Here is a 24,948-nt window from a genome sequence, read left to right as displayed (position 1 = left end):
TTCAGAACTTCTATTTCGTCTGTAAGCTGGGCATAAAACCAATCTTGGCAGACTTGGCTAGGATCAGAGGTGATTACAGGCAAAGTACTTGTACTCAGTAAATGATAGTCATGCATATTGGTTCAAATTTGAACTATTGAAACTAGATTCAAACTTGATGAAAAGGCTGATTTAAATGAGCAGGAAATTGTTAAATGAATCCTTTATGACAAAAACTAGTTTTTATGCCCAGATGGTTCCCAGTAGCCATGTTTAGTTGACCTAGTAACAACTAATAATCTACCAGGGATAATCAACACAAACTGCTGTTTTTGCATTTCCTCGATGTGTAAAGTAATTCCCAAGAATTGCCCTTAGTTATATTATAGAGATTGATATAATTGCCTATTCACTTTTTGTCTCTCTCTGCAGAATGTAAACTTACTGAAGCTAAGAACTATTTTTGTTGATCGTTATACCCCATTCCTGACACTTAGCAAGAATTCTTTAAATATTGCCTAAATGACTAATTCAGCCTCTAGTCAAGCTCTCCAGCACATCTTGTACCCTGCTAAAAGGATTTCTTTGCAAGTTAGACCTTAGTCCAGATCCCATCTGAGCTGCATATTAGCCCTGTGCTAACCAGCAGAATTATGTTCCCATCCAAAATCATGTTGAAGCCCTAACCCTCAGTAACTCAAAATAGCTATATTTGGAGAATAGGGCCTTTTATAAGTCAGTTGTTAAAAATGACACCATTTGGGTGAGCCTAATCCAATCTGACCAGTGTCCTTATAAGAGGAAATTAGGACACAGAGAAAAGACCATGTGAGGACACAGCGAGAAGGTTGCCATCTGCATGCCAAGGAAAAGAGAACAGGAGAAACCAAACCTGTCAAAACCTTTATCTGGAACTTCTGCTTCTAGAACTGAAAATAAGTTGCTGTTGATTAAGCCATCTAGTCTGTGGTATTTTGTTATGGTAGCCCTAGCAAACTAATACAACCCCTATGATCCTAAGCAGATTTCTTCATTAATGGGAGTCTGAATAAAATGGAGGTGCCACCATCATCTTGGGGCTGCTCTAAGATCAGCAGTTTACCATGAAACACCTAGTAGGTAGTTGTATTCAAATTTGTTGAATGAGCGAGGTAGAAAATGCAATGTGTATAATTGAGATACAGAATGTGCTGCATCCTAGAGCGCCTTGCCTGAGCCCCTCTGCGTCTGAGAAGGCAAGTTGGAAACTTATAGCTGCTGCACCAGCTTGGCTTAATGATGGGCACAGTAGTGGGAAAAAGAGCTAAATGACACATTTTTTTACTGTCTGAGAGCTGGGTAAAAACAAATAAGTAATGTGGGCATTTGAGTAAGTGCTTTTAAAACCAGAGCAATATTTCTTAAAAATAAAATATTGTTTTGAAGGAACAGCAACTAAGGAGTGTATACTTGATTTACAAGGAATTGGCTCTTTTAGATGCTGTTTAAAAGGGCTTTCTGTCAAGTTTCTGAACAGTAAAATATACATCTTTTGAAGTAGTAATAGCAAGCACTTTAAATAGCAATTCCTATCTACAAAGCACTGTTCTAAACACTTTGCATGTTTTAACTTATTCTTCAAAACAATTTATAAAATAGATGCTATTATCCCCCATTTTACCAATGAGGTAATAAGCACAGAAACTTAATCTTAACTTGCCCAAGGTGATACATTAAGTGCAGAACCAGTACTTGAACCCTCAGTGCTTTTATGGAGACTCTTAAGAAGAGCTGACCAAGAAAAATATGACATGAATGTTACTAATATTGAAAGAGAAGTATGCAGTAATTTGCTTATAGTTTCTGGAAAAGTGTTTAAACCTCAGTTTGCTCTTAACTGCCAAACTTGTAAGCCAGCTTATCAAGTGATCATATATATCAAGACTTTTATAAAAAGTGTTTATGGCCAATATGCAGTCTGTATAAACTCATTCTCTTCTCTTAGGTGTCTCTGTATTCTTTATTTTATGTTGCACTTGTCTCCTTTCCTCTTGGCTCTTCCTACCTACCTGTTCTCTGAAATATTTAGTTAAACTATATGAAATTGCTCATATTCAACCTTTGACCTACAAAACTGATAACTTCGTTTGTTTCAAGCTAATATAAGAATTAAATTTTTTATTTCTGATTATAATGTCTTATAGAAGTTTAAAATTATAGTCATTATGCATTATTGTTTCATTGATTATAAAAGTCAGATACAAGATGGTTTCTTATAACACATGGCTTAGGCAGAATTGACAAACTGTCATGTACTTTGAACAAATTGTAAGGATATTCCCCCTTCCTAAAATAAAGATTCAAAACATTCACATGATTAAAAGTAGAAAACAAAACTTTATTTGATGAAAACTTCTTAAAAGTTCCAGTATGAAGTAACAAAATCACCACCTACAAATCTCTTTCAGTCCTTTTCAGTTCAAGCAAAATATTCTCTTCAGAAAAATGACCATTTCATTATATATATATATATATATATATATATATATATATATATATATCCTGTTCTGTAGGCTAGACACATCTGAGTGGATAAATGGATATAAAATTCAAAAGAAAAAAATGAAAATATTTTAAAAATAAAAATTTGAACCCTCTGAGGTGTATTGCAATATGGTTACCAATGTATTCAGCACCTTGTAATAATCAAGTTACTGATTTGAGTTCTGGATCAGCCCCTGAAATGAAAGAACAATAGATCCCAGTCGTTTGTGAGTCACAGGTTGACACCATAAGGAAAACTGACAGCAACTAGAAAAGAGCTCAAATATATGAAATCCACACTTTCTGAACTATTTAATATTCACATCAAACAACTAATTGTATAGTTTAAAAAAGGAAACAAGTCAGAGTTTGGAACATGGATAGTTGCCTTCTAAGTGATGTCGCATTCTAATGCAGCTTTAGTGCTGCTGTCAACATATGACTCCATACTGAGAGACTAATTAAATATCAGATCTCATTTCACAGCTTACCTTGGGTATAGAAACTACAGATGCCACTTATTCTTTTATTATATCCCTAAAACAGTTTATTATAGACTTACAGAAGCCTTTCAAGACCTAAAGTTCTGGTCAATATTTGGTAGTACCATACAGTCAAGAAAGTCAAGAATATCCTCAACCAATGCACTAAGTCACCCATTTGCACCAAGAGAAAGGATTAGCTTCTTGAGTCTTTCTCTTTTGCCTCTTTACTGAGAATTCTGAGAAAGTTAACCAGGAAATAGATGAGTCGGGCAAGACACTGCTACAAGTAAAAGAATTACTAGACTCACTGATAATTTTAAATAACTTTTAACCATGAGAGAAAACTAGAAATCAACAGCCCTAATTTTTTTTAAAGGGTAGATGGTACGTTACATAAAGAGCTTAGGAATAAAACTATCTGCAACAAAAGTCTGGGGATCAAGTCGTAAGAAATGTCATGCTTAATTATTTCAAATCATGATGCTATTAAGTGAATTTGTATTTGATTTGTTAATATGTAATTTTACTGGATTTTGTTAAATTTTCCAGAATGTTTATGTACTCTTAAATTTAAAAGGACAATGATCTGTGCTTATCTGCTTATATATCTGAAGTCACTCATCATAATCATATACAAGCTTATTTACTGGAGAAATACAAGGTTATATTTTACGTCACAAGATCTGTTCCTATGTAATGTAGACTTAATGAAATCTACTGTCCTAATGCAGTCCTTTATAGACCGCTTATATGTATAACACGAGTTTTTCAGTACCCAGCATAGTCAATCATTCCCACCATAATCGCTGTAACCTTGGTAGCCATTGTTCCTTCTCTCGTGGATGCTGGACATCTTTTTCCATGCTGAATCCTGATGGAAACTAGCACTGAAAGACCGACCCAGACGCCCATGCTGCTTTTTGGAGATGTTGTCTTCACTCTCAGATTTGGCAATTCCCTGGCCATGTGCTGGAGGTTGTAATTCTTGTCTAATGGTTCCAAAGGGAAAGTTCCAAAGGCCAAACCTTTGCCAATTAAGTCTCTGAAATGCTATAATACAATGCAAATTTCCCCCAACCTGAGAAGGAAAAAAAGTTGGTGAAGAAAATGATGAGAAATGAATTACACTACTATGTGGGTTCCTATGAATTCCCTTATCCCCCCACAACTTCACCTGCTTCAATATAGTATTTACTCTTTCAGACATCATCAGATCACATTATCCTGCATGTTTTCTGACCAGCTCTCTTTACAAAAATATAAAAATGCCCACAGGAGCCAAAACGCCTTTCCCCCGTATGCCACTCACACATACTATGACCTCCCCATCCGCCTGATCCAAACACTATCATTCCTCTCCCTCTCCTGTACATTCTTCATTTGTTAGTAGGATTATATCAATAGAGTGTCTTTTCAATCCACAGAATCTACCTTTCTCTGAGAACTGCCCCCAGCAGTCTTTGTACACATGGTTCTGCCCCATGGCCCACAGTTAATCTGGCTCAGGAGTGAACACTTGACCCAAACTGGGCCAAGGCAATGGAAGTAGGCCTGAGGCAGGCCAAGCTCAGTCTAGACTATTCATCTGAAAGAGACATAAAGATGATGATATCTTCGGGAAGTAAATAATCAGACAAAAAGAGAATAACAACAACATATAACTCTCAAAAGAGACAGACTAGCTACTTGGCCTCTGCTAACATTCTTTTACCAGGTACCAGTACTGTATGAATCCAGGCTACACTCCTCACCTTTTCACTTTAAAGATACCTAAGTACCCTTAAAAATATTTTTACTTTTCTGTCTAAGATGGTCTGAACTGGGTTTGTTATTTACAATAAAGAGTACTGACTAAAACACTGTATTCTGTCCAGTTGTGAAAGACCTCCAAAGACAATGGCATTCTTACCTTCTTCGTTTTTCGATACTGTAGCCCTCTCTCTAAGTGCCGGATATCTAGATATTCTGGATTTTGAGTGTTTAGATCAGTAACAATATCTGCCCATCTATAGTTAAGAAGGAAGAATAAAGCACAATTTTCTTTGTAGTACAATATACCACTGTAATGGAACTCAAATGAGCAATATTCTACAGTCTTACCATGGCAATAATTCTCTTAGAATTGTTCCACCTCTTAAGCTCTAATAAGTCCTTTTTATATGACAATTCTGTTTGTCCAACTATTGCCACCAAAGTTCTCAGTTTTAAAATGGTTAGTCTCTCTATGACATATATATGTTATCAACCTATTAGATGATATCCTTCAGGCTAAAGTAGAAACATTTCCTATTTCCTTTTTAACTAAGGTACAATTTCAAAGATTCAAAAGTTAACATGCCTTTATTTACAGACAATATGATTGATTCTGTAAAAAATCCAAAACAATTACAAACTGCTCTGGATTGCAAAACTGTTACTAGAACTAACAAGTGAATTTGGTAAAGATGCAAGATTTAATGGCTTTATAAAGAAACCAAGTGAATTTTTGTACATAACCAAAAAATAATTAGGAAATGAAAAAAAAACAATTTATAATAGCATCACAAAATATAACACGCACTTAGGGAAAATTTTAACAAAATACATATAAAACTCTATATTGAAAAATACCAAACATTGCTGAGAGAAATTAAAGCTCTAATTAAGGGGAAAAACAGTCTATGTTAGCTGCTTGGAAGTCTCCATATTGTTTAGATGTAATTCTCCCCAAACTACACTACAGATTCTATGGATTCTTTTCTAATCAAAATTCTAAAAGGCTTTTTAGCAAAAATCGAAAAAAAGTGACGTTAATATACCTTTTACAGTGAATAGCAGGATGTTTTCTACTTGATTCTCCAATTAAGATCCAATATTCTACTTCTTGTGGTGAGAGAGGACCCCTGCTAAATATAAAATACATTCACAGTAAGCTTAATAAAGGTCATTCACTCCCTTGAAAATGTTGCTTCAATTAATATTAATAAAAAATATACTAAAGATTATTCAAAGATTATGTTGGTTAACATTAGAACAGATATTGGAGTTTAGGCATGAGCAAATGTCTGAAGGCAATTAAAGAGAAAGCATAAATTAAAATTAGGTCTTGATCCCCTGTTACAAAATCTAGGGATGAGAAAGTTGGAATAAACCAGCATGCTACCAGACTTCTTCGGCTACTCTTCTCCTTTCACTATGCATTCAAAAAGTTTCAAAAAGCATTCTAAAATTAAAACCTTAAAGCAGCGATTCACCTTTGGAACATACAAATAAACCCACCCCTAAACCCACCCCTAGAAATTCTAATTCAAATAGGTCTGGAGTGGAACACAGACAAGGATTTGCACTGTTTAAAAAGCATCTCAGGTGATCCTTAGATATAGGCAGAGGTAAAGAACTCTACAGAAAACAAAGTAGAAGTACCTACTTTTTCACAATTTACATGTGACAGATGTCTGAAGTAAGGTGAAGTTGCAGGATGAAACCACAGAAGAAACACAATGTACCTCACACCTCCAGAGAAACGAATAAAACATTTCTGGATTTGGCAAGACCAAGTCATTTCCTTCTTGTTCCACATTCACGAAAATACAACATCCAACTTCTCAGCTCTCCCAGGTCACTCCTGACTGTCTCCAGATCCCCTTCCTCCCACCACCCTTTACCCTCCCATCAAGTGCCCTGAGTGGGACGCAAAGGCTGCATGGCCTCCAGTCTCGAGGAACCCATCTTATCCCCCAGATGACCAAGCCATGTTCTCCCAGCCTGACCTTCAGCCCTCACTGAGAGAGCAGTGCTGCCTCTTTCTTCTCCACAATTACCAATGTCACCGACCCAGGTGTGAACAAACCAGAACCTCAACTAGGTGAGGATATCCAAACCTATCAATACTTTTTCTCAAAGTATTCATGGTTTTTGTTTTCACCATTCTCAAATAGGACACTTCTTCCTTTACTTTCAACTATCCTGGCATTATCTTAACCTATTATGAAGAAAACTTGCTAAAGAAGAAAAAAAATATTTAAATTCAGTTACCTCAATCAGTCAATCAATTAATTAATTAAAATTCAGTCACCCTCTCTTATTCATGGGCTGTCTCTTCTAAAAAGATACCAGTTTACCTGTATGTAAACATATATAGCTAATAAAATAGAAACTCTGGATCAAACAAAGAAACAAATATAACCGTAAAGGTAACATAGTTCCTGGTATTAGAAACAAAAATTAGCTCTGGGCTTCCTTGTAGCCAGGACAAAAGGGAATCCTGATAAATTCCATTAAAAAGAGCTTTCTGATGTACTCAGTAGAGACAATCTTCTTGACACTAGATTCTGTATTACATTTTCCATGTATGATGTTGAATGAGACACTGAGACATACAAAGTCCTCAACTGTTTTACACTAAACAAAAAAGTAATTTTTCAAATGACTTTCTCTTGTCACGACTGAACAACAGTATCTAAGTGGATAATGTCAAAGCACAATTAACCAAATGCAATTTTGCGAAAGAATAAGCTAAAATGTTAAAGTACCTTACTTCATGTAAGGAAAGCAAATCACCAAGTCTTCCCATTTCTAAGCATTAAATATTTCTTAAATGCTTTCTACAACACATTTTATAGTGAAGTATCCACATTAAATATGGAAATGCTTACCTGAATGCTTTATTAGCTTTAACAGGGGTTGCTTCAAAGCCAATTGGACAAAAATAATGATTTTGGCAATGATAGATATAAGCCAGCGATTCATCTTTCAATCCACGAGTTAACTTCGACAAGGCCCCTGAAGCTACAAAAAACAAAAACAGACTGAGGGACCATAAAGCACTGTCCAGGCTTCACTCAAAGCACTAGTTAAGGACTGAAAGACGGAAGAGACATTACTCGGAACACACTGACGTTGCTGGGGAAAAATAAGAAGCTATTGATGATACAAAAAAAACATTAATGAATTTATTTTCAGCTTTACTCTTTAGACTGAAATTTAGATAAAATGAATAGCAAACTAAAGAAATGAAATATGGCCTTGTTTACCAAAACCTTCCAATAACCCACATACTTACCTATGAAATTTAATTACTGTATGAAACCTAATACCTAGTACATACAGCAATGGTCTCATCTGTTATAGCTGTACATATCTGCCAAAAGAAATTTCTGAACAAGCATGCTCATTAGAAGCATTTTTTGTTTATAAACTATGTGTATATACTACTGTACTAATATGCCTTTATAAAAGATATACAAAAAGTAGGAATTTTAAATTAGATTAAAATATAGACATTCTAATGTTATTTCCACAGTGATTACCTTGCACAGCTCCTATACTGCATACACTGTGAAGCCCGATGAGATATATGGGTAAATATAAACTCCAGAAAATAAAGTTCCAAAAATAGAAACTTTCTCCAACTAACACACAATTTAGTCTTTCTACAAAAGTGACACAGACTAGAGGAAAGCTTTCACAAACCAAGTGATAAGATGAGAACATCTCTAGAGGCAGACTGGTAGTACCATGGCATCTTCTTATAATTGCTCCCCCTTGTATATTTCCCATTGCTATATTAGCTGTGAGGTAATTTCAAAAGTATTAGCATAAGCAACAAGTTTTTACCAGCACTCAACACTTAAAGCTATTAACTGAGGTTTCAATAACTTGCATCTCCTGGAAGAAACTAAATTATTCATTAACAAATAGCCTATTAAAACTGGAAATCCTAAAAATAGTTGATGAAACAGTAGATGAAAGCTTGCAAGTCTTCATTTCTCTGATTGACTTTCTGGCCACTGAAACAGCTGAAGACCACTAAGAACAGCAGATCAATGGCTGTAGCAGAGCCAAGGAGGCAGGACCACACTCTGCCCCTGCAGACACACACAATTTGCAAGTTCCATGGAGACAATAACATTTCTGTCTTAAGCTCTTTCTCCAAGATTTTCTCTAGACCTTCCTCAGATTCTTACGTTATGGCCTACCATCAGAGCATACCTGCAATGGCAAGGTGATCCTTTCCACTAAAATCTCTATTTCATAATGATAAATAAATCTTTCTATAGTTTTTTGATTGAGTTCCCCCGACAAATTAAAAACTGACACCTGAGGGCAGCTCTAAATGAAGAATTATAAGAACTAAAATTCTGAAGATAGTCAATATTTTATTTGAACTTGATTTATTTGAACTTGATTATAGATAGGTTCCAGGACAGTGAGCAAATACAAATACAAATACATTGATTGAGACTCCTCATAAACTTGATAAGTGCAAAAGATGTCTATATACATAATTGGTTTAGAAAAAACTCTGGAAATCTAAAAATTGTGAAAATGCCAAATAAAGTTTTCCCAAATAACTAAACCTTTTAATGAAAACTTTTATTGTAACTTTTTAATGGAAATCTGTAAGTATTTCATACTTTCCTCATTTCTTAAGTCAAATATAATACTAAACAGCTGACTGCTTTAGTATGAATATGATTAGTCATTATTTTAATGTCCTGGAATACATTCAGGATTCAATGAATCCTATCAATAGAAGATCAAGCTCTTAATAAAGAGGTTGGGTAGCAGCTTTTAGAAAAACTACAGCAGCAATTCTAAAACTTGAGAACATAGGGCTTATTAAATAACAGACTGCTGGGTCTGCGTGTCTAACAAGTTACCGGGTGACAGTGATGTTGGTCCAGGGACCACATTTAGAGTTAAGAGGAAATTTCATTTAACTCAATTCAGTAAGCAATTTATGAGCACCTACTAACAATATCAGGAAACAAAGTGATACACCGTACATCAAGTTGTCCTTATAGGAAAGATAAAAAAAAGTAACTTTAATATAGGGTGAAATAAGACAGTGCCACAATAAAGGGATACAGTTCAAAGAAGAAAGCGCACATTAGGTCTGAGGAATAAAGAAGGGGTAGCATCCAAGATGGAACTTTATGAAGTGGCAGGATTTCAACAATCCAGACAGAGGAAAGAGCATAAGGAGCAAACAAAATCACTGGAGGGGAGGAGTATCATCAGGGAACAATAAGTAGTTTAGTTTAGAATACAGAGTATGAAAGTATAGAGAAGCCTACGGCAGGGCACCCCTAGAATTTCAGGACAAGGTCATAAAAAATCACCCTCTGAAATAAAAGACATTAACTATAGTATTTAATACATTAAAATGGTCAAGCAAAACAGTAATCAAGAAAGTAATTCTATTTAGAAGAAGACATATAAATGTGTTACAGATGGAAACTAAATTCAGAATGATGTCCACTCTAGACCAGAGTATATCTAAAAAATCTGAAACTTAAGTTACAAAGCAGCTGCTACAAAATGGACAGCCCTGATCTGTATACTATAAAGAAAGGAGAAAAACACTGCTAGAATAGTTGGCCTGCTGTACTACGAAGAGGAGTATATGTCCTGAGCAGCCAAGAGAATTCTGGTGCCTTTGACATTAAGTTCCTCACTCTAAGTTAATATATCAACATTCCAACATTCTTTGAGTTTAGTGTTTATTCTGTAGAGCCTGATCATCTATAGAAGAACTACAGAGAACTCTAGATCAATTTATGAGCATGCATTTTTACATCTTCAAAGACAAAAACCAGATTCTGTAATCCAGCACATAATATCCTGCAAAGCTCTTATTCCCCCAACATGTTTTAATTACAACTGATATATATAGGACAGCAGTGGAAAGCCAATCTATTTTGGCTTTGAATGATGCTAAAGAATTTATGCTTAAACTAGCACTAGAGAGACTTAAAAAGGAAAGAGATCTATTAGTATTAAAAAGATTTATCTGGCCTTGCATCTAATATGAATTGGAGAAAAACAGTAGATAAGGAAAATGAAATCTTAATGCATAGTACACCTGAGATATACCAATGCACTGTAGTAAGCTGGTAGCAATAGCCACGGCGAGAGTACATATGAGTTATGTTGGGATAGAGCAGAGGTAGCTATTCTCTGTTAAGCAAAAATAATGAGTTATAACGCCTACTAGAAGAATAGAAATGAAATGTATAAAAGTTAGTATAATTTTCAAGCTAGCTGATTAAAAAACGAATATAGATTTTTCGGGCACAAATATTGGTAGCTAAGTGAATCAACAGTTTGAAGTTACCTGAATATATAATAATAATAATAATAATAATAATGAAGTGAACCAATAATTTGAAACTAATGTTGACATCTTCTAGCACAAACTTTTATTGTAATTACATCTCTGAAAAAATACTTCAACTTATTAACAGTTAAATCTGTTAATTTTATCAAAATCCCTGGATTTTGTTTTTATTCCACTAGTGAGCTCAGCTTACATTTACTGAGGGTCCAGTGGAAATGGCACATCAGCAATTGCTAGGGAGTTATGAAATCAGAGAAGCACAGTCTCAAGCAAAAAATTAAAACCTATTGTGAAAAACAGGCCTAAGAGTCCTTAACAAAATAACAATAGAAGATCCGTTTCAAGCAACAAGTGACAATGGTTTTCACTACTGCATATCGCAGAGACATGAGAAAAGCCTATCTGTGCAATGCTCTCTTCCACTATGAGAGAGAACAGAAAACATTTCGCTTGACACATGTACCACTCCTCCTCTGAATACAATCAGAAGTTCTAGAACAACATGTGTGAAGTCATAGGGCATCATATATGAAATCAAAGGGCTACTGAGGCAGTCCCTATGGTCAAGAAGCTAGACAAACACATTAAAAATATGCAACATAATATAAGGCTGCATATGCCAAGTGCCACATGACAGAGCAAATAATCAGTACTACAGTAATTAAGAGGATTCGGCACCTGAAGTGGCAGGGAAAGCTTCAGGGAAAGTGGCAGAGATAAAGCTGGGCTTGTGCAGGACCACTGATTATTAAAGAGGAAAATAAGAAAATTCTAAGGGGGAAAGCAGATCAATCATCCTTTGGGAAATACACATAGAAAAAGAAACAGTGAGGAGTCAAGTATTGTAATAGGAAAAATGAAAACAGAAATAAAACTAGGAAAATACAGCATTAAAACTTGCCGAAGAAACTGCAGCAACTACTCCTCTCCCCCTGTCAAAAGCAAAGAGATGAGAAGTATAGGTAGTTTATCCCAGTCTTCAAATGAAAAAAAAAAAAGATTAACGTCTATTGGAAAATATGACCTTTCTTAGTTTTTAGTTGCCTGACCAATTGTTGAGAAAGGTGTGTTGACAGTTTCACTAGAAACAGAAAACAAACAAAAAAAATACACACAACTTAAAGCTACCCTTTCCACATGGACAGAACTCCTACAAATGCACAGAATTCAGTCAGCAACAAGGAAAGCTAACATTTATTGAGTCTTTACTCTGTGTCAAACAAGGAGCTAAATGTATTATAAACATGTCTCCTTGTATCTTCATAGTGACCCTATGGGATGGGTACAAATATGGAAAGACAAAGGTCTACACCGCCCTCAGGAAGTGAGTGCCTAACTGCCTTGTTCAAGGTCACAAAACCAGTATGTGTAGAAACCAACATAAATTCTAATTTGCCTGACCTGTAACCAACTTGACATACCTGGTATAGGTCAAGAGAAATATATTGTACTCTATGTTCAATCCTTGACCTTGGTAAGCCATATGTCAAGTAAACAGAGAGATCTGTTGACAAAGACTCTTTTCCTCTGAGCCCTCTTCTCAACTAGGCCTCGCTCTTGGGCTTCTGTGTCCATCCTTGCTGAATCCAGTTTTAGCAAGATTCCTGCTAAGTCAGTTTAGACAAAATCCCCCACCCTTGCTATCTGTTCAAGTTCCTCATCCCCACCCTTGGGATCTAAGCCCTTGTCCTGCCAGTTTTAAGAATCCTGTTGGACCAGTTTAGCAAAAATGCCCCTGCCCTTGTTGCTTCCTCTCAGTAATTCTCCATCAATTGATCCCTCACTTTGCTAGTTGGCTATAAATTCCCAGCCGCCTTTGTTGTACTAAGAGTTGAGCCCAATCTCTCTCCTCTATTGCAATACCTCAATTATAAGTCTTGAATGAAGCCTTCTTTATCATTTTAACAAGTGTCAGAACATTTTTTTCTTTAATACCATATTAAAATTTTCTGACTTGTAAAGTCAAAAGATTGTCAAATTAAAAAATAAAAATGGTCGAATAGTGGAAATTATTTGAATAGTGCAAATTATTTAATAAGCATATAACTAAAACAATCCTTAAAATCAACCCCATTACCCTCTGCTATAACCAAGACTATTCCGTAATAGAACTCTGTCACTTTCGCAATCTATCTTCCTGTTTTATGTTTTTATGCATGTCTAACATCGAATACCCTCAAATCCTTGCATTCCCTTCTAGGAAGAGGAACTGCAAATTCCATGCTGCTTCTTGGAAGAATTTTACCAGCGCATGCACACACACATACCATGGACCCAAATAATACAAACAATATGTTAAAGTAGTATTTATGACATGCCTTAAAGGTCGAAAAGTTCTATATGCAAAGATAAGAAGAGCTAAAAATATTAAACTGTATACTGAAAAGTGACCTACAGATTACTATTATATACCCCTTGAATAGAGATATAGAAGTTATAGATTGTGTTTATAGTTTACATAAAGTCCCATTAAATAAAATAGCCAATCTTTGAGATGGACCCTAAAGCATATACATGTGTGTGCATGTGTGTGTGCACGTGCATATATGTACATGTGTGTATCAATATGTTTACCTACCAGTTTCTCCAGCTGTTTTATTCTTCCCATGAGGTTTATATAGAACATACGAGCATCCTTTTACATGGAAGTGGTCATTAATTTGTCTAAACCATCTGAAAATAACAAGAAGATCTGCTCACAGCAACAGTTCCATTACAAAGATGGTCCTATTTCAATTCCAAAGAAATTCAAGCAGAGCCCAAGTCTGGCATGTCTACCAGAGGCTGGCGCCCAGCAGCTGGATACATGGTTTACCATTAATAGACATCTACTCCATTCTTAGTCTGCAGAACTAGAACTAGAAATAAGGTATTGCCTCTAAGTGAGGGCTTCGTACCTCATAAGTGTTGTATTTCCAGTGAAAGGGCCAAATCTAATATCTTCAAATGGGGGTTGAAAGCCCAAAATGTGTAAAGCTTCTTCTTGGGTAATAGGTGCGAGACTAAAAAAGAAACATTACCTTTTATTTTATAATTCCAGTCACATGCAAATATAACTTGTCTCAATGTTAATATGTCTCTCTGATTTGCAAACAATTTTAATAATAGTTTTAATTTTTATTGTATCGAAAATAATTCATGCATATATTTTTACCTAAAAAGGCTTATGATAAAATGCATCAGTTTTTTTCTCAACTTATGAAAATTTATTATTTAAAACTTTCCATTATCAAAGAAGCAACACCAAATAACTTGAGATTGGAGTTTAGAGATACCAATAAATTAACATACTTACTTTCCAGCTCCCATTGTGCTATATAAGAAATTCCAACAAGAAATTAATGAGGAGATACCACAAGAAGTCTTATATTGTGGTCGGCTTATGCAGTACCTAAGAAAACAAAAGACTGTTTTCTTTGCTTGAATAACTACACAATATGCATAGAGAAAATATAACACTCATGGCAACTAAAAGTGTCAACATAATGAAAACTTTGATCATTTAAACTAATGTAAAATCTTTATTCACTGAAAATATTGTTATATTTATTAAACACATCATAAATGCATAATAAATCATTCATATTCATTTTAATAAAGATGGCTAAGTATGACTAACCACTAAAGTGGATGTTATCCAAACCAATGGGAAAAAAATAATGGTACAAAAATTTAGACACCAACTACTAAAATTAGAGTGAGAACTCCTAGATGAGCTGCATACTTGATTATTTGCAACTTCATTGTAACAGTTTTTCATATATATATATATATATATATATATATATACACACACACACAAATATACATATATAATATTAAACCCTTCTCAGATACATGATCTGCAAATATTTTCTCCCATTTAATAGGTTGTCTTTTTGACTTTGGTAATTGTTTCCTTTGATGCACAGAAGTTTTTAAGTTTGATGTAGTCCCATCTGTCTACTTCTGCCGTTGTCATCTATGCTTTTGGTGTCATATCCCAGAAATCATTGCCAAATCCAATGTCATGAAGCTTTTCCCCTACATTTTCTTCTAGGAGTTTTATAGTGTTAGGTCTTAAGTCTAAGGGAATAGAAGCGAAAATGGGCAAAGCCGTGCTCCAAAGAAACTAAATTAATGTTTTTCATTACACTTTACTCCGATATACTTTTCATACTAACTGCTACCAATTTATCTTTTTAAATAGACTTTTGTTAAGAAATCAATAGCTTATCTTTACCCCAGGGGAAAAATGTCTAAATCCTTAGCTTGATAGCCAAGAAATAGATCATGAAAGGCATTCTAAAGAAAGAACATGGACTTTGGAGTCTGGTTCTCTTTGGTTTCAAAACATGATCTGCTTATTCGCCATGTGATATTGGGCAATTTTCTTAGCTTTCCTGAGAGCCTCACTCCAGACAAGCTGGTCTACCCTTCATTACTAACATGCCAGACACTTTTCTACCATCCATTCAAAGACCTTACACTCTCCGTTCCCTCATATTTCCTCTCTTAAGAACCAGCTCCTTTGTGAAGCTTTCGGCTGATCATTAATCCCTCTCATGTTGGTTCTTTATTCAGACCCATCGCCAGGCAAATTACCTGAAATATTTTATATTTATCTGCTGAGTCCCCTCTTCTCAACTAGATTTTAAACCTTGAGAGAACAAGGCCATGTTTTGTGCATCTCTGTATTCTCAGACCAAAGTTAAGGGTCCGATATTTATTAAATAAGTTTTACAAATCTGATATTTCTAAAACCTCACACAAAATAATTTTAAACACCTCGAATCAGAGATTAGTAATTTAAAACTGTATTTTAAGGTAACCAAAGAGCTCCAGTTAATAAGAGAAAGCTCTTCTTATGAGAAGACTGCTAGCCAGTAAAGGCAGAAGAAATGACAGAATTTTGAGATATCACCATTTCACAGCAAGGATTCCAATAAGAATCATCAATGGATTTAGCCAAAACCACTAGGTAAAAAGTTTATAGGGACTGGATATTAGCCTAATGCTACTGTCATATCACTGATTACCTAATGGCTGCAGAGGGAAAGAAAGAACTTGACAATGTGGGCTAAATCAAGACAATGTGGGCTGTCACCTCCTAAATCAAGTAATCACTCTAGGAGCTCTAATGTTGGGTGAACAGATATTATGTACCTCCTAATGTGATGCAAAATGAGGATCACTTTAGCAGTATCCTTGCCTAAAATGTTCAACCAAAATCTAATCAAGTCTTTATATCTAAACTCTAGTTTTCATGAAATACTAAGGTTATATAATTTAGTTAATCAACAGGGAAAAAATCAGACAAATCTAGAAAGTAGGACATTCTACAATATATCTTGCCAAGTCTCTCTACTAAGTCAAACTCCTAGACTTAAAAAAGGGGTGCGGGGAGAGTGAGGTGGGGACTGTTCTAGATTAAGAGAGACATATAGGCTACAACAAGCAAATACAAAGTATAGTTCATGGTTGGGTCTAAATTTAAGGCATAAAGATATTTTCAGAACTATCTGGTAAAACTAAATTTAGCCTTGGAATTAGATCATAAGGAAATACTGTTAACTTTATTAGGTATGACTACTTTATTAGGTATTGTGGTTAAGGGGAAAAAAAGTCAACTTTTAGAGATACCATCGTCTGAGGTCTAATACTTTCCGTTGCTTAATATCTTCAAGAGGAGAATATTGAGGCCACTCTCTTTGATGTCTTCCTTTTTTATCTGAAGTTTTTTTCTTAGAAATTTGTTTCTTTACATTGCCTAGAATACAAGAATATAAAATAAGCAAAATGGTTAAAACGAAGTATATTGCCAAGGCAATACAATTAATTATGAAACAAAATAAAAAAGTAACTGCCACTGATTCTAAAATGATATTTATATATATATATATTGAAGAAATATGTGTATCTTCAAGAATACTCTCCTACTTTAAAGAGAATAAAAACAAATTTAAAAAACCAGGAATGTTATTTCCTATCAGATTTGCATATTCCAATTCCTAAGCCAGTCACTTACTTAGTAAAATAATCGATCACAAAATCTTTAATTTAGAAAATCAAATTACCAACAATAAAATATTTAACTAGACCGCTTTCCAAAAAATGAATCATTTCTATAAAACAATAAAACCACATTAATGTAACTTTTTTAAGAAAGTAAAAACACTAGATCCAATAATGCAATGATGTTATGTTTAAAAATATCTCCAGGCCTACAGAGACCACAAAATGGATTTAAAATGATGCACACGTGTGCATTACTAAAATGCGACTATAGCACAAGGAACTAGAGTGGAGAACAAAGTCTCCTTTCTGTGTGCGTGTTTGTTTGTTCTATCTCTCTTGCTCTCTGTCTCCTTCGCTCTCCAAAAGACAAGTAAGACAAATGACAGTTGTTACCTATGAGGGAAGAGGAATTGAGAGCTGGACAAAAGGAAGACAAAAATGAGAGTTAAGACTTTACATTGCTTAATTTTTATGCTTTTTATTTCTGAACCATGCTAATGGATTACTCAGTCAAAAAGTTATATAAATTAAATATTAATAAATAACTCCAAGCCTCATTTCACTAAAATACCATTAACATTTCAGATAGCTATGCTCAAATACTTTAATAACATCACACATATTTTATTTTAAGTGAAATAATCAAATGTTATACAAAATTAAATAAAAGCTAATATTTTGTTTATGAGTTATTCATAAATTTTGAAACATAAGTTATATAGATATATGCCCACACATGGAAAAGTGTCTGTTTTATTCATTTAAGATGCTCTACGATGAAATCATTTGGCACCCAAAACCAGGTGGAACTCTGAAACTATTGTTACACAAGGAATTTCTCTAATTTTTATAAAATGTCATAATAGCAAAGACTATAATATCCAGAAACAAGTTTATTTTTCTCCCCTTTCCCTCCAGTTATTTTTTCAAAGTCTTCACAGAGAACACAAAATTTCTCACAGAGCTAAACAACCTCTGGCAAACATGAGCTAAATCTCATTCTGACAAATTTCTATCACTCATAAATAAATCTTAGAGAGCCAGAGATGGAAAACCTACTTTCTATCATCTCTTGAGATGTCTCCACAGCCCAATAATGCTTTAATTCCCTAAAAAGTTTTCCCAGCCACTTAGAATTTTAGAAGCCACTGAAGCATGGTAATCTGTGACCTCAGCAGCTGAGTGATCTGTACCCACACACTTTCCTCTAATGCTTACCTAAGTGTGCCCTCTGTTCTCTCTAACTTATTCCCATGAGCCCCTGGGGATAAATGAGCTTATGTTCCAAATGAGCATCCTTCATAACAGTCTCACATTGCCACAGAGAGCTAATCCAACAAGCAAAAGTCCATTTAATTTCAAGAAGAAAGCTCTGTCCAAGTGGAAGCTAAGTTTGAGAGGAGAACATAAAAGAGTGGCACCTGAAGACTCTGTCTCCCCCGCCTCATCAACTCCAGTAACCTTTGCCCATTGCCCCTTGTCACTGCAATACTCCTTCTTCCACTCCTTACAATACACCCATATAACCTGAACACCAAATATACATACGTATATACACCTGTATTCACCACACTGACTTTTAGAAAAAGGTCTGAGGATAGTGAATAAAAGTAAAATAAATATCCACTATCTTTTTGGCAATCACTGTCTCTGGAAAGTGAAGTGGGAGGACCCTAGAAAGTGGGTAGCCAGAGAAGGGAAGGCCCAAATTCTGTGTATAAATTTGGCCCAAATCCTAGGCCAACTCTTGAACCATGCATATACAGAGCAGACCGCAAAGAGCATAGCAAAGGCCAAAAGAACTGAACTGAGATTTGAGATATCTTCAAGAGACAGAGTTGACTAACTCAATCAAATTAATTGCTACTAAATCAAAACAAAAACACTCTCGAGAGGAATATACCAGAATCCAAAGTCATGGTAATATAACATCCCCAATATTTAGGATACGATCCCAAACTACTGAATATGTGAGGAAACTGAAAGAATGTGACACATTCTCAAGAAAAAAGCTAAGACCAACTCTGAGATGACCCAGATTTTAAAATAGGCAGATAAGGATTTTAAAATGGGTATTATAATTATGCTTTATGAGATAGATAAAATGCTTCAGTATGAATGAAAAGATAGCAAATCCAAGATAAGAAACAGAAACTATTTAAAAGTGTAAATTCCAGAACTAAAATAAACAATATCTGAAATAAACAATTCACTGAATATACTTAGCTATCTTTAAGAGATGTACTTTTAAATATAAAAAGACACAGGGTGAAAATAAATGGTTATGAAAAAAGATACGCCATGTAAAAACTAGTTAAAAAAATGTTAGAGAAGGTATGTACATATCAAAGTAGCTTTCAGAATAAGAAATATTGCCAGGAATGATGAGACATTTCATAATGATATAAGGTCAATTCATTAAGGAATACAAATCATAAGTGTGTATACCTAATAACAGAGCTTCAGATTACATGATAACAAAAATCAAAAGGATTAAATGGAGAAAAGACAATATAGTTGGAGATTTTTAACATCCCATTTTCAGCAATCAATAGAATTTAAAATTTAATAGAGACACAAAAGATGTGAGCAACACTTTCAAACACTTTGACCTAATAAATATTTATGGAACACTATACCCAACAACTACAGAATGCTCCTTCTTTTCAAGTGCACATGGTACACTCATCAACATAAACCATACGCTGGGTCATAAAACAAGTCTGATCATTTGTATTCTGTCCACAGTGGAATTGAATTAGAAATCAACATTTAGAAAAACCCCAAATACCTAGAAATTACATAGCATACTTCTAAATAATGCATGTACCAAAGAAGAAATAACAAGGCAGATTAGAAAATACTCCAAATTAAATGATAAAAATAAGTATCAAAATGTGTGGAATACAGCTAAAACAGTACTTAGCAATTTAGAGTATAAATGCTTAGAGTAGAAGTCTTGAATCGAGAAATTAGAAAATAAAGAGCAAAGTAAATTCAAAATAAGGAAATAATACAGAACAAAAATCAATAGAATAGAAAACAAACAATTGAGAAAATTAGCAGCTAGAAGCTGGTTATTTGAAAAGATGAACAAAACCCATACTCCTAGAGGACTACCACACTGCAATTGTGAAGGTTGTGCACTGTACCCTAGGTGAACTCCCCAGGTAAACAGACTAAAATTGTGCAGTTCACAACCTACTCAGTGGTACCTGGAGACCTCGCTGGGTACTCAAAAAATTTTAATGACAAAAAAGCCTCTATGTTATATGCTAGGAAAGAAAACTAGATGTTTAATTGGGAAATATGAATTCATGTCCCTGCAAAACTATGAAATAGTAGTAGCTTGTTCCAGCTACCTCATTAACCATTTCTAAGTTACTATGTACTTATCTGTAATATCTGTATGCTATAGTATCCTATATTTTTCTATGCTCTCAAAATGCAAAGGTAATGTTTGAAGTTTCCGGTGGCAACACATTAATGAACCAAATGTCTTATGTACAAAGTTACTTTTTTAAACTGCAGTGACAGTCATGATAGCAATGTTCCCTGATAAGTATTATAAAAGGAAAACATGCTTAATAGCAATTTTAAACAAGGTACATTGTTTGTTTTCTTACTATTTTCACATGTGAACTTGATGACTCCTTCCTTACCTGATTTGTGTTTCAAATTTGTGGTCACTCCATCAAATTCAGATTTATCAATTTCCCATGCAAGAGGTAGCTTGCCCAGGCTATTGGATAGGTTTTCTAAGCTATTTTCCTCATTGTAAATGATTTCTGATGTACTAGTTGGGATGCCAATGTATCTTGATGAATTATTTCCAGCAGGTAAAGAGGTACTATCAGGCAGGCAAGAAGAGCGGGTTGGATTTGGAGTTTTATAGATTGAGTTTGCCTGATTGAGAAAGGCATAGTCTGAACAGATGGCATAAATTTTCTCTCGAGTATGGGTCACTGGACAGCTCCATGGATAATGACCATCTCCTTTTGGACCCACAGGTGCTCCTGAAGCACGAGTGCAGAAAGATTGTACAGCACTTTGTAGGTTCTCTTCAGGAGACTTCTTCTCAGATTTGTGCTCACCATTTCCAGAATAATTTGCCCTTTCTGCTTCTGCAATGTTAGGCATTGAATGCAACTATAAAAGTTCTATAACAAGGAGCAAGTTGCAACTCTTTCTGTTTCTTGAAAAATACTGAGACAATTGTTTACAGCATTCTATAAAATCTTGAGAGCTGCAAAATGGACTCCTAGGAGGAGGAGGAGAAAGAGAGATCAATGATCAACAACCTACCAGGCACTTCAAACGGCCCTAAAAAATGTTTCATATGCTTTCATTCAATAATTATTTATTTTACAACTATTATATGCCTAGAGTTATGATTAATGACCATCTGTCCTGTTAAAAATTTATTTGAAAATAATGCATTAAGTGAAAAAGAAAAATAGCCCAATTAAAAATGGGCAAAGTATATGGATAGTTACTTCACCAAAGATAATGTAGAAATGGCCAATAGAAACATGAAAAGAAGATCAGCATCATTAGCCATCACAGAAACGCAAATCAAAACCATAATGAGATGCCATCTGATATCCACCAGTATGGCTATAATTAAAAAGATAGATAATAAGGATTGTTGAGGATGTGGAAAAATTGGAACCCTCACATACTGTTAATGGAAGTGCAAAATGGTCTAGTCACTTTGGAAATCAGTTTCTCAAACATTTATATAGAGTTACCATAAGATCCAGCATTTCACCCCAGGTATACATCCATGAGAAGTGAAAACATGTCTATGAGAACATTCATAGCAGCATTATTCATTATAGTCAAAAAGTGGAAACAATCCAAATGTCTATCAGTTGATGAATGGATAAATAAAATGTAACATATCCATACAATGAAATGTTATTGGGCAATAAAAATAAATGAATGAACCTTAAATGCTACAAGGATGAACTTTAAAAGCATTATGCTAAGTGAATGAAGCCAGTTACAAAAGACCAGAAAGTGTATGATTCCATTTACATGAAGTGTCTAGAATGAGCAAAACTATTCCATAGAGACAGAAAGTAGAATAGTGGTTACATAGGACTGAAAGTAAGAGGAGGTTGGGGGTGATGGGGTTTCTTTTTGAAGTAATAAAAATATTCTATAATTGACTGTGGTGATGAATGCACAACTTTGTGAACATAAAAGCCATAGGACTGTATACTTCAAATGGGCGAATGGTATGGTGTATGAACTATACCTCAATGAAGCTGTCTAGAAAAATAATGCATTAGTGAGGTTATTTAAAAAGCATATAGTCATAAAGAATGTATGATAATGAACACAGATTTAAATCAACAAAAAATACAGAATTTAAATTTTTAAAACATCCATCACCTGACAGAATACAGGATCCAATCCAGGTAGTCGCCAACTTCTGATCAGTCTCAGGAAAAACTGAAATTCAAGTCTAAACTGATTCCTTTAGGGGGGGGAAAAAAAAAAAAACAGAGAAAAGTTGAAATAGCAACCAAGAGCATCGAGGAAGCTGAAGCTTTATACAAAAGGAAGACCTTGGTGAATGAAACCATTACAGGTGGTATTCGAGGCGACCCAATGCGGGTACCAGAGCAGAGCGTACAGAGCTCTAGTTAAGGAGCAGCACTCAAGAGATTGAATCTATCCAGATGACCAGTTTGATGTTTACCCATTAATACTTCCACCCATTTGCTTACTTAAAAAATCAGAAATGAGAATAATTTTCATAAGTTACAGGAAAACGATTATATAAAATCCATCACACAAATACTGAATGACAAAATCTTATGACTCAGGCGATAATAACAGATGAGTACCCTGAGTGTGAGAAGAACTAATGAAGGTACTGCATGTCCTTAATGTAATTTAAGGAAACAGACCTCCACACCAGGAGGACACCATATCTCCTAGAAAAGATTCCATTTTCTTTATTTCTAAGGAATGCTTAAATGCTCTCTATTCAAACCTTCAGGTTGTGATGTTTTAGTAATTTGTGCAGAGTTTATAGTTATTTTCAGGAGGGTCTCTTCGGCAGGAGCTTCACCACCAAAGATAGATCCTCTGATGGTTTCACTTTGGAAACTTCCCTTTTAGTCAAGAAATCCTACAAGTAGGTGCGTTGGATCTCTACACAGGAATCTGTTTTCTCTTCCTTCCTCATCTGGCAATGATGGTAACAGTGGAAGAAGATGCAGAGAAGCTGAGTATCTGAGGTTGTACAGCCCACACTCTGGGCTTTTCTGAGTTTTTTTCTGATTCTTGACAGATGTCCTAGAGGAGCATTTTCTACTTCTTATGTTATCCTCAGTCCTTTCTATAAAACCCAGTGTGGTGGATGGAGGTAGGTATTATTGCAGCATTGAGGTTGTGTGCGTGGGTTGTAGTAGAATGAGGCATGAAAGGGAGCATATGGTCATAGTAAAGAGCAATGAGCAAAGGCTACAGGAGTTAGTTAGGTGGGGGAGAGAGAAATGTTCCAGGTGCTGCCCTTGTTATTTCTTCATCTCAAGCTTAGCTTCTACTTTGCCAGAGCTGCCTTCCTCAGATTGAATGGAATTTTGCCTGTGGAACCAACTCCCTGTATAGCAATGTAGGGATTTTAAGAAAGAGGCTCATCTGGAACATATGTAGAATATTTTCACCAAAAACATATGCAAAGATAAATTACTGCATTTGCACACAAAGAGGCTGAGTTTCCTGGAAGCTAAAGACAAGAAAGAACATAGCACTTAATTAATAAAAAGTTTAATAGTCTAGTTACATCTGTTTGTGTTTTGGCTTCACCAACCAAGAATGATCCCTTTGGTTACTCTCTTATCAAAAAGCAAAGATCATCGACATAACAGCATATTTTATATTGACTGTCAATAAAAGCCAAGAGTAAATTTACAGTGGTAGGAAAACTTTCTCATTGAACCACTGTTAATGGAAATTTCTCTTTGAAAAACTGTAACATTTATAGCTTTTATCACATAAGTAAAACAAATTACAAAAAAAAAAAAACTACAAAGTACTAAAAGATATTAGAGAAACTGGAAATTATCCAACTCCCATAACCCAAACACTGCTATAGTGTTATTTTCTTTCCTTATTTTCTGTCTGATCCTAGTCATTTCTCCCCAGTTAGTGAGATCGCCACAGGGCAAGGACACTATTATTATTGCATCCTCAGGCTTTCTTACAAGTGAACTAAGGCGTGTTATTACTGATAACAGTCATTATAGATGCCAGTTATTGTATATTTTAATTATACTAATTATATTTTAATTTAAAGCCTCAGGAAATAGTGAGGTACAGAGGTAGGCTGTCCCTCTACTACATAGCCTGTAGCTCTCCTGATTTTGTCACAGCTTGTATCTGCTTTTGTCACTATTTTTATAAACCATTCCCAATACCATGCTCATTCCTAGCTGCCACCCCACCCCCATGAGTTGACATTTCTAATCTAACCTGTGCATAGATGTTAGAAAATTATGTATACATACATGATCATAAAACTAACTCCTAAACCTAAAACCTTCTGCTGTTAGAACCAAAAGCCATCTCCTATCTGGCCCCACCTCTCTTCTCTTTCCCTCTTCCTCCCTCTGCACTCTCTCTGCACTCCCTCCACACTGACCAACTTTCCATTCTCTGCTGTCTACTCCCTACTCACCCTCCGTTATTTAGTTCTCATTTATCCTTCAGATATCCTTTAAATGCCACTTCCTGGGTATGCTTTCTTTGTTCCTCAAAATAGACCAGGCTACCCTATATATGCTCAGGTATTTTTCTTTCGCACGTCTTAACCGTGTGGGGGGTGTGTGTGTGTGTGTGTGTGTG

At 35.0% G+C, this 24,948-nt stretch overlaps 1 protein-coding gene across 9 annotated transcripts in view; it reads right to left on the bottom strand.

Moving 5' to 3' along the window:
* BIVM (basic, immunoglobulin-like variable motif containing) overlaps nucleotides 1-24,948 on the bottom strand; it is a 53,169-nt gene that overhangs the window by 25,841 nt on the left and 2,380 nt on the right. For 4 of the 9 annotated variants that reach the window (XM_039849294.1, XM_039849295.1, XM_039849296.1 and 1 more), the window contains exons 2-10: nucleotides 22,486-22,570; nucleotides 16,711-16,837; nucleotides 14,384-14,479; nucleotides 13,986-14,090; nucleotides 13,667-13,761; nucleotides 7,622-7,754; nucleotides 5,786-5,872; nucleotides 4,897-4,993; nucleotides 3,229-4,065 (exon numbers count right to left, since the gene is read on the bottom strand). In XM_039849294.1, the coding sequence (XP_039705228.1) occupies nucleotides 3,772-4,065; nucleotides 4,897-4,993; nucleotides 5,786-5,872; nucleotides 7,622-7,754; nucleotides 13,667-13,761; nucleotides 13,986-14,090; nucleotides 14,384-14,397 (825 nt within the window). In that variant the 5' untranslated portion in view covers nucleotides 14,398-14,479; nucleotides 16,711-16,837; nucleotides 22,486-22,570 and the 3' untranslated portion in view covers nucleotides 3,229-3,771. Of the gene's footprint in view, nucleotides 1-3,228; nucleotides 4,066-4,896; nucleotides 4,994-5,785; nucleotides 5,873-7,621; nucleotides 7,755-13,666; nucleotides 13,762-13,985; nucleotides 14,091-14,383; nucleotides 14,480-16,710; nucleotides 16,838-20,747; nucleotides 21,347-22,485; nucleotides 22,571-24,948 lie in introns of those variants that run through there. The other 5 variants (XM_039849291.1, XM_039849292.1, XM_039849293.1 and 2 more) reach the window with 3 other exon arrangements.

The sequence above is a fragment of the Pteropus medius genome, unplaced genomic scaffold (genome assembly GCF_902729225.1).
Source record: "Pteropus medius unplaced genomic scaffold, Ma_sr-lr_union100, whole genome shotgun sequence".
In the NCBI taxonomy this organism is placed as follows: Eukaryota; Metazoa; Chordata; class Mammalia; order Chiroptera; family Pteropodidae; genus Pteropus; species Pteropus medius.
This window is presented reverse-complemented; position numbering and strand designations above follow the sequence as displayed.